The 10,112-nt window shown below is 42.7% G+C and overlaps 1 protein-coding gene across 1 annotated transcript; it reads left to right on the top strand.

Annotated features, from left to right (window-relative positions):
* The first annotated feature begins 8,742 nt into the window (after positions 1-8,742).
* Positions 8,743-9,717, top strand: LOC139377392 (octapeptide-repeat protein T2-like). Its single transcript, XM_071120423.1, has one exon. The coding sequence runs from the start codon at positions 8,743-8,745 to the stop codon at positions 9,715-9,717; it is 975 nt and encodes a 324-aa protein (XP_070976524.1).
* Positions 9,718-10,112: the final 395 nt, after the last annotated feature.

Raw genomic sequence — 10,112 nt, 5'->3', positions numbered from 1 at the left:
AGGTTGAAAATGTCAGTGATGACACTTGCCAGTTGGTCCATGCATGCTTTGAGTACACGTCATGGTAATCCGTCTGGCCCCGCAGCTTTATGAATGTTGACCTGTTTAAAGTTCTTGCTCACATCGGCTACGGAGAGCGTGATCACACAGTCGTCCGGAACAGCTGGTGCTCTCATGCATGCTTCAGTGTTTCTTGCCTTGAAGCCAGCATAAAAGGCATTTAGCTCGTCTGTAATGCTCGTGTCACTGGTCAGCTCGCAGCTGGGTTTCCCTTTGTTGTCTGTAATAGTTTTCAAGCCCTGTCACATCTGACGAGCGTCGGAGCCGGTGTAGTATGATTTCAATCTTCGCCCTGTATTGACACTTTGCCTGTTTGATGGTTCGTCTGAGGAAGTAGCGGGATTTCTTATACGCGTCCAGATTAGTGTCCCGCTCCTTGAAAGCGGCAGCTCTAGCCTTTAGCTCTTTGAAGATGTTTCCTGTAATCCATGGCTTCTGGTTGGGATATGTACCTACGGTCACTGTCGGGACGACGTCGTCAATGCACTTATCAATGAAGCTGATGACTGAGGTGGCATACTCCTCAATGCCATTGGATGAATCACAGAACATATTCCAGTCTGTGCTAGCATAACAGTCCTGTAGCTTAGCATCCGCGTCATCTGACCACTTCCGTATTGAGCGTGTCACTGGTAATACCTGCTTTAGGTTTTGATTGAAAGCTGGAATCAGGAGGATATAATTATGTTCAGATTTTCCAAATGGAGGTAAGGAAGGGCTTTGTATGCTTCTCTGAGTGTGGACTAAAGGGGGTCAAGAGTTGTTTTCCTTCAGGTTGAACATGTGACATGCTGGTAGAAATTTGGTCAAATGGATTTCAGTTTGCCTGCATTAAAGTCCCCGGCCACTAGGAGAGCGCTTCTGGATGAGCATTTTCTTGTTCGCTTATGGCCTTATAGTTGTAATGGTAAATAAAAGGCTACGAATAATATACAGTGGGGCAAAAAAGTATTTAGTCAGCCACCAATTGTGCAAGTTCTCCCACTTAAAAATATGAGAGAGCCCTGTAATTTTCATCATAGGTACACATCAACTATGACAAACAACATGAGAAAAAAAATCCAGAAAATCACATTGTAGGATTTTTAATGAATTTATTTGCAAATTATGGTGGAAATTAAGTATTTGGTCACCTACAAACAAGCAAGATTTCTGGCTCTCACAGACCTGTAACTTCTTCTTTAAGAGGCTCCTCTGTCCTCCACTCGTTACCTGTATTAATGGCACCTGTTTGAACTTGTTATCAGTATAAAAGACACCTGTCTACAACCTCAAACAGTCACACTCCAAACTCCACTATGGCCAAGACCAAAGAGCTGTCAAAGGACACCAGAAACAAAATTGTAGACCTGCACCAGGCTGGGAAGACTGAATCTGCAATAGGTAAGCAGCTTGGTTTGAAGAAATCAACTGTGGGAGCAATTATTAGGAAATGGAAGACATACAAGACCACTGATAATCTCCCTCGATCTGGGGCTCCACGCAAGATCTCACCCCGTGGGGTCAAAATGATCACAAGAACGGTGAGCAAAAATCCCAGAACCACACGGGGGGACCTAGTGAATGACCTGCAGAGAGCTGTGACCAAAGTAACAAAGCCTACCATCAGTAACACACTACGCCAGCAGGGACTCAAATCCTGCAGTGCTAGACGTGTCCCCCTGCTTAAGCCAGTACATGTCCAGGCCCGTCTGAAGTTTGCTAGAGAGCATGTGGATGATCCAGAAGAAGATTGGGAGAATGTCATATGGTCAGATGAAACCAAAATATGACTTTTTGGTAAAAACTCAACTCGTTGTGTTTGGAGGACAAAGAATGCTGAGTTGCATCCAAAGAACACCATACCTACTGTGAAGCATGGGGGTGGAAACATCATGCTTTGGGGCTGTTTTTCTGCAAAGGGACCAGGACGACTGATCCGTAAAAAGGAAAGAATGAATGGGGCCATGTATCGTGAGATTTTGAGTGAAAACCTCCTTCCATCAGCAAGGGCATTGAAGATGAAACGTGGCTGGGTCTTTCAGCATGACAATGATCCCAAACACACCGCCCGAGCAACGAAGGAGTGGCTTCGTAAGAAGCATTTCAAGGTCCTGGAGTGGCCTAGCCAGTCTCCAGATCTCAACCCCATAGAAAATCTTTGGAGGGAGTTGAAAGTCCGTGTTGCCCAGCAACAGCCCCAAAACATCACTGCTCTAGAGGAGATCTGCATGGAGGAATGGGCCAACATACCAGCAACAGTGTGTGAAAACCTTGTGAAGACTTAAAGAAAACGTTTGACCTCTATTATTGCCAACAAAGGGTATATAACAAAGTATTGAGATAAACTTTTGTTATTGACCAAATACTTATTTTCCACCATAATTTGCAAATAAATTCATTAAAAATCTTACAATGTGATTTTCTGGATTTTTTTCTTCTCATTTTGTCTGTCATAGTTGAAGTGTACCTATGATTAAAATTACAAGCCTCTCTCATCTTTTTAAGTGGGAGAACTTGCACAATTGGTGGCTGACTAAATACTTTTTTGCCCCACTGTAGATGAGAACTCTGTTGGTATATAGTGTCGTCTACAGCTTATCATCAGGTACTCTACCTCAGGCGAGCAAAAACTTGAGACGTCTTTAATATTAGAAATAGCGCACCAGCTGTTATTGACAAATACACACACATCTTGCCAGATGTAGCTTCTCTGTCCTGCCGATGCACGGAATACCCAGCCAGCTCTATAGTATCCGTGTCGTCGTTCAGCCACTACTCGGTGAAACACAAGATATGACCGTTTTTAATGTCCCGTTGGTAGGATAGTCTTAATAATCATAGATCATTAATTTTATATTCCAGTGGTTGCACGTAGGCCAATAGTACGGATGGTAGTGGAAGTTTCCTCACTCACCTACACATTCTCAGATGGCAGCCCCTCTGTCCCCTTTTTCTCTGACTTTTCTTCATGCAAATGATGGTGTTTGGGTCTGGTCTCGAGAAAGCAGTAAATCCTTGGCGTCGGACTTGTTAAAGAACAGATCTCCATCCAGTTGGTGAGTAATCGCTGTTCTGATGTCCAGAATCTATTTTCGGTCATAGGACACAGTAGCAGCAACATTATGCACAAAATAAGTGAAAATATAAGTTACAAACAATGCGAAAAAACAAACTAAATAGCACAGTTGGTTAGGAGCCTGTAAAATGGCAGCCATCCCCTCCAGCGCCAGTTACTGGGATATCAACCTGTGAGGGGCAGAGAGTGAATGTCAGTGTGGTGTGAATGTGAATTGTCATAGTAACCCACATCACCAGCTCTTGACCAACACTGCTCATGACTATTAAGAGTCATGAAAAGCTGCCTCAGGGTTTCTTTGGCTACAATAAGATCTTAATCGTTTTTGAGAAGATCAGCCTGAGCAGCTGCATGATATACCGAAACGTCTGTACTTTGTCGATACTAGAACATGACATTACTTTTGGTACTTCTGTCAAACGTGTCTCATGGAACAAGTCTGTCTATCAGCGATAACTGCACACACAATTGTATACACCCACTATTGAATATGCATTCACCTGTATTGTGAATAGGCATAGTTTATCAATAGAGATGTACCATTCAAATAAATGATTACCTTTGTATTATGTAGTTAGATAAGCAAAAAACGATCAAATTGATTGTATGACTGTATAATTGATTCATTAATGCATACATGGCTATGTCTAAAAAATGTTTACAATGTAGTGATATTGAACAAAACATTTGCCCAAAGATTGAACAGAGCAGTAACTATCTGTTTGGATCAAGTGCCATTCTGTGGCTTTGGCTAATATGCCTTGTTTTTTGATGTGGTATCGTTTTGGTATCGAGTATCATGATGGTATCGTGATACTAAACCTGGTATCAAAGAAAAAACTTCTGATATCGTGACAACACTAGAGCCAGGCGCTGCAGAATAATTACAGTTCTATCATCATATTGCATCCCAAAATAACTAGTCATTATGTGATCAAGGTTAGCAAATCCATGCAGCGCCTTGCTCAGACCGATCCCCTTGAACGTGCCGATTGCTTACTAAAAGTTTAGACTAATTTACCAATTTAAAAAAATATACTGACCTGGGCTAATTGACTGCTGATGCACAACCAAATGTTGAAATTGCACCTTACGTATTCTATTATTCTAACTTACAACAGTAAATTCAGACCCTGACTGAGTTCTTTAAAAAATGATATACAGTACCAGTCAAAGTTTGGACACACCTACTCATTCCAGGTTTTTTCTTTATTTTGTATTATTTTCTACATTGTAGAATAATAGTGACGACATCAACACAATGAAATAACACATATGGGATCATTTAGTAACCAAAAACATGCTAAACCAATCAAAAAATATTTTATATTTGAGAATCTTCAAAGTAGCCACCCTTTGCCTTGATGACAGCTTTGCACACTCTTGGCATTCTCTCAACCAGCTTCATGAAGTAGTCACTTGGAATGCATTTCAATTAACATGTCTGCCTTGTTAAAAGATCATTTGTGGAATTTCTTTCCTTCTTAATGCGTTTCAGCAAATCAGTTGTGTTGTGACGAGGTAGGAGTGGTATACAGAAGATAGACCTATTTGGTAAAAGACCAAGTCCATATTATGGGAAGAACAGCTCAAATAAGCAAAGAGAAACGACAGTCCATCATTACTTTAACAAACCATAGTTTTGGCAAGTCGTTTAGGACATCTACTTTGTGCATGACACAAGTAATATTTCCAACAATTGTTTACAGACAGATTATTTCACTTATAATTCACAGCATCACATTTCCAGTGGGTCAGAAGTTTACATACACTAAGTTGACTGTGCCTTTAAACAGCTTGGAAAATTCCAGAAAATTATGTAATGGCTTTAGAAGCTTCTGATAGGCCAATTGACATCATTTGTGTCAATTGGAGGTGTACCTGTGGATGTATTTCAAGGCCTACCTTCAAACGTCAGTACTTTTTGCTAGATATCATGGGAAAATCAAAAGAAATCAGCCAAGACCTCAGAAAAAAACTATTGTAGACCTCCACAAGTCTGGTTAATCCTTAGGAGGAATTTCCAAATGCCTGAAGATACCATGTTCATCTGTACAAACAATCGTATGCAAGTATAAACACCATGGGACCACACAGCCGTCATACCGCTCAGGAAGGAGACGCGTTCTGTCTCCTAGAGATGAACGTACTTTGGTGCGAAAAGTGCAAATCAATCCCAGAACAACAGCAAAGGACCTTGTGAAGATGTTGGAGGAAACAGGTACAAAAGTATCTATATCCACAGTAAAAATAGTCCTATATCGACATAACCTGAAAGGCCGCTCAGCAAGAAAGAAGCCACTGCTCCAAAACTGCCATATAAAAGCCAGACTACGGTTTGCAACTGCACATGGGGACAAAGATCGTACTTTTTGGAGAAATGTCCTCTGGTCTGATGAAACAAAAATAGAACTGTTTGGCCATAATGACCATCGTTATGTTAGGATGAAAAGGGGGGAGGCTTGCAAGCTAAAGAACACCATCCCAACCGTGAAGCACAAGGGTGGCAGCATCATATTGTGGGGGTGCTTTGCTGCAGGAGCGACTGGTGCACTTCACAAAATAGATGGCATCATAGACATTTCATTTCTTTCCTTTTTTTCATCTCTTTTCCCCACCAACCTGAAAAACCGAAGAGGGGACAATAGACAACAGCCTTGTGCTGTTTGCCCTGATCAATAATCTGTTCCCTAATCAAGTCGCCTATTTGGTGAGCTATTATTATTTTAAAAAATTACAATCTAGCTAACTTTAATAATGTTATACTATGTCCCCTCTGTTAGTAAGTGTAATTAAATGTTTTTTTTACTAGAACTCAATTAAAGAGACCAGACTAAACTAGATTAGATTAGATTAATTGGTTGGATTGATTGATTGATTGGGTTGATTGATTTATTGACTCATTGATTTAATTTTTTGGCTTTCCCAGTACTACACCCAAACCACCACACAGAGAGAGTCAGCCCCAGTATAGTGCTCCTCGAGCAGTTTAGGGGTTCAATGTGGACAACAGCAGGTGGCACCATCTAGCAGCAAACCTGGTGAGCAGATCACATTTCATTAGATATCTTTTCTATCCAGTTGCTCAAATGGAAAGAGGGCTGGAGGAGAGAAATGGAGAGGGAGATAGTGTGAATAAAAGAGTTTGAATACAGAAATGCATGAAAACACAGTGAATGTTCTCCTTAAACAGCATGAGGAAGAGAACGTGAAAATAAAATGGATGAAGGACTGAAGAAGACGGCAAGAATAAAAAAAAAAAAGTTTTATTTAAGTGAATCTGGCAAGTCAGTTATTTACCATGATGGGATAATTGCCTTGCTCAGGGGCAGAAGGACAGATTTTTACCTTGTCAGCTCGGGGATTCGATCTAGCAACCTTTCGGTTACCAGCCCAACGCTCAGGAAAGATGATTAAAAAGGAAGAGAATGAAATGGACATGATGTGGAAGAGAAGGCAAAGGATGAGGTAGAGTGAAAGAATAGTTGGGGGACTTGAAGGAGAAGATGAATTGGAGAAAAGAGGGAGAAGAGGAGGAAGAAGTGGAGAGAAAGAGGGAGGAGTTTGAGAAGAGGAAGGAGGGGGATGTCAGACATGGAGAAACAGAAAGAGGAGGCGGTGAAGTTGAATATGGAGGAGTAGAAAATGGAGGTAAAGAGAGTGATGACAGAGATGGAGGAGAAAAAAAAGGAGGTGGATCAGTTGAAGGAGGCAATAGAGGAGAAATAGGAGAAGATGGAGAGTGTGAGCGAGTAAGAGATAAACAACAGAAACGTAATTGGAGGATGTGGAGAGAGTCCGAGAGGATTTGGAAGAAGGGATGAAACAGTTGAAAGAGAGAGAGGAAATGTTTAAGAAGAAGGTGGCGTAAGTGAAGCTGGAGAAGAAGGAGGAGGTCGAGATAGGAGGGTGAAATGAGGAGATGAGATAAGGCGGTAAGTGGAAACAGAGATGAAGCGAGTGAGAGAGTGGATTAAGAGAGCGAATGAGATGATGACAGAGAGAGGAGATCAAGAGGAAGAGGGAGGAGTTGGATCGAGTGAGGGGGGGAGGAGTTGGAAGGTTTGAAGAAGAAAATGAAGGAGAGAGTCAATGATGTAGCTAGGGTAATGGAGGAAATGGAAAAGAAAGAGAAGGAGAGGTGGAGAGGGAGAAGAGGGTCAAGAAGGAAATGGAAAAGAAAGAGAAGGAGAGGCGGAGAGGGTCAAGAAGGAAATGGAAAAGAAAGAGAAGGAGAAATCAAATCAAATCAAATCAAATTTTATTTGTCACATACACATGGTTAGCAGATGTTAATGCGAGTGTAGCGAAATGCTTGTGCTTCTAGTTCCGACAATGCAGTAATAACAAGTAATCTAACTAACAATTCCAAAACTACTGTCTTGTACACAGTGTAAGGGGATAAAGAATATGTACATAAGGATATATGAATGAGTGATGATACAGAGCAGCATAGGCAAGATACAGTAGATGGTATCGGGTACAGTATGTACAAATGAGATGAGTATGTAAACCAAGTGGCATAGTATAGTATAAAGTGGCTAGTGATACATGTATTACATAAGGATACCGTCGATGATATAGAGTACAGTATATACGTATGCGTATGAGATGAATAATGTAGGGTAAGTAACATTTATATAAGGTAGCATTGTTTAAAGTGGCTAGTGATATATTTACATCATTTCCCATCAATTCCCATTATTAAAGTGGCTGGAGTTGAGTCAGTGTCAGTGTGTTGGCAGCAGCCACTCAGTGTTAGTGGTGGCTGTTTAACAGTCTGATGGCCTTGAGATAGAAGCTGTTTTTCAGTCTCTCGGTCCCAGCTTTGATGCACCTGTACTGACCTCGCCTTCTGGATGATAGCGGGGTGAACAGGCAGTGGCTCGGGTGGTTGATGTCCTTGATGATCTTTATGGCCTTCCTGTGACATCGGGTGGTGTAGGTGTCCTGGAGGGCAGGTAGTTTGCCCCCGGTGATGCGTTGTGCAGACCTCACTACCCTCTGGAGAGCCTTACGGTTGAGGGCGGTGCAGTTGCCATACCAGGCGGTGATACAGCCCGCCAGGATGCTCTCGATTGTGCATCTGTAGAAGTTTGTGAGTGCTTTTGGTGACAAGCCGAATTTCTTCAGCCTCCTGAGGTTGAAGAGGCGCTGCTGCGCCTTCTTCACGATGCTGTCTGTGTGAGTGGACCAATTCAGTTTGTCTGTGATGTGTATGCCGAGGAACTTAAAACTTGCTACCCTCTCCACTACTGTTCCATCGATGTGGATAGGGGGGTGTTCCCTCTGCTGTTTCCTGAAGTCCACAATCATCTCCTTAGTTTTGTTGACGTTGAGTGTGAGGAAGCGGAGAGGGTCAAGAAGGAAATGGAAAAGAAAGAGAAGGAGAGGCGGAGAGGGAGAGAGGGTCAAGAAGGAAATGGAAAAGAAAGAGAAGGAGAAGCGGAGAGGGAGAGAGGGTCAAGAAGGAAATAGAAAAGAAAGAGAAGGAGAAGCGGAGAGGGTCAAGAAGGAAATGGAAAAGAAAGAGAAGGAGAAGGAGAGGCAGAGAGGGAGAAGAGGGTCAAGAAGGAAATGGAAAAGAAAGAGAAGGCGGAGAGGGAGAGAGGGTCAAGAAGGAAATGGAAAAGAAAGAGAAGGAGAGGCGGAGAGGGTCAAGAAGGAAATGGAAAAGAAAAAGAAGGAGAGGCGGAGAGGGAGAAGAGGGTCAAGAAGGAAATGGAAAAGAAAGAGAAGGAGAGGCGGAGAGGGTCAAGAAGGAAATGGAAAAGAAAGAGAAGGAGAGGCGGAGAGGTTCAAGAAGGAAATGGAAAAGAAAGAGAAGGAGAAGGAGAGGCAGAGAGGGAGAAGAGGGTCAAGAAGGAAATGGAAAAGAAAGAGAAGGAGAGGCGGAGAGGGTCAAGAAGGAAATGGAAAAGAAAGAGAAGGAGAAGCGGAGAGGGAGAGAGGGTCAAGAAGGAAATGGAAAAGAAAGAGAAGGAGAGGCGGAGAGGGTCAAGAAGGAAATGGAAAAGAAAAAGAAGGAGAGGCGGAGAGGGAGAAGAGGGTCAAGAAGGAAATGGAAAAGAAAGAGAAGGAGAAGGAGAGGCAGAGAGGGAGAAGAGGGTCAAGAAGGAAATGGAAAAGAAAGAGAAGGAGAGGAGAGGCAGAGAGGGAGAAGAGGGTCAAGAAGGAAATGGAAAAGAAAGAGAAGCAGAGGCGGAGAGGGTCAAGAAGGAAGAGGAAAAGAAAGAGAAGGAGAGGCGGAGAGGGTCAAGAAGGAAATGGAAAAGAAAGAGGAGAAGGAGAAGGAGAGGGAGAAGAGGGTCAAGAAGGAAATGGAAAAGAAAGAGAAGGAGAGGGAGAAGAGGGTCAAGAAGGAAATGGAAAAGAAGGAGAAGCTGAGAGGGAGAGGGAGTAGAGGGTCAAGAAGGAAATGTAAAAGAAAGAGAATGAGAGGCGTGGAGGGAGAAGAGGGTCAAGAAGGAAATGGAAAAGAAAGAGAAGGAGAGGGAGAAGAGGGTCAAGAAGGAAATGGAAAAGAAAGAGAAGGAGAGGGAGAAGAGGGTCAAGAAGGAAATGGAAAAGAAGGAGAAGCTGAGAGGGAGAGGGAGTAGAGGGTCAAGAAGGAAATGGAAAAGAAAGAGAAGGAGAGGAAGAAGAGGGTAACGGAGGAAATGGAAAAGAAAGAGAAGGAGAGGGAGAAGAGGGTCAAGAAGGAAATGTAAAAGAAGGAGAGGCTGAGAGGGAGAGGGAGTAGAGGGTCAAGAAGGAAATGGAAAAGAAAGAGAAGGAGAGGGAGAAGAGGGTCAAGAAGGAAATGGAAAAGAAAGAGAAGGAGAGGGAGAAGAGGGTCAAGAAGGAAATGGAAAAGAAGGAGAAGCTGAGAGGGAGAGGGAGTAGAGGGTCAAGAAGGAAATGGAAAAGAAAGAGAAGGAGAGGAAGAAGAGGGTAACGGAGGAAATGGAAAAGAAAGAGAAGGAGAGGGAGAAGAGGGTCAAGAAGGAAATGG

Source organism: Oncorhynchus clarkii, chromosome 2, assembly GCF_045791955.1.
Source record: "Oncorhynchus clarkii lewisi isolate Uvic-CL-2024 chromosome 2, UVic_Ocla_1.0, whole genome shotgun sequence".
Classification (NCBI taxonomy): domain Eukaryota; kingdom Metazoa; phylum Chordata; class Actinopteri; order Salmoniformes; family Salmonidae; genus Oncorhynchus; species Oncorhynchus clarkii.
Note: the sequence above shows the minus strand (reverse complement) of the source record. Positions and strands in the feature narration are given on the sequence as shown.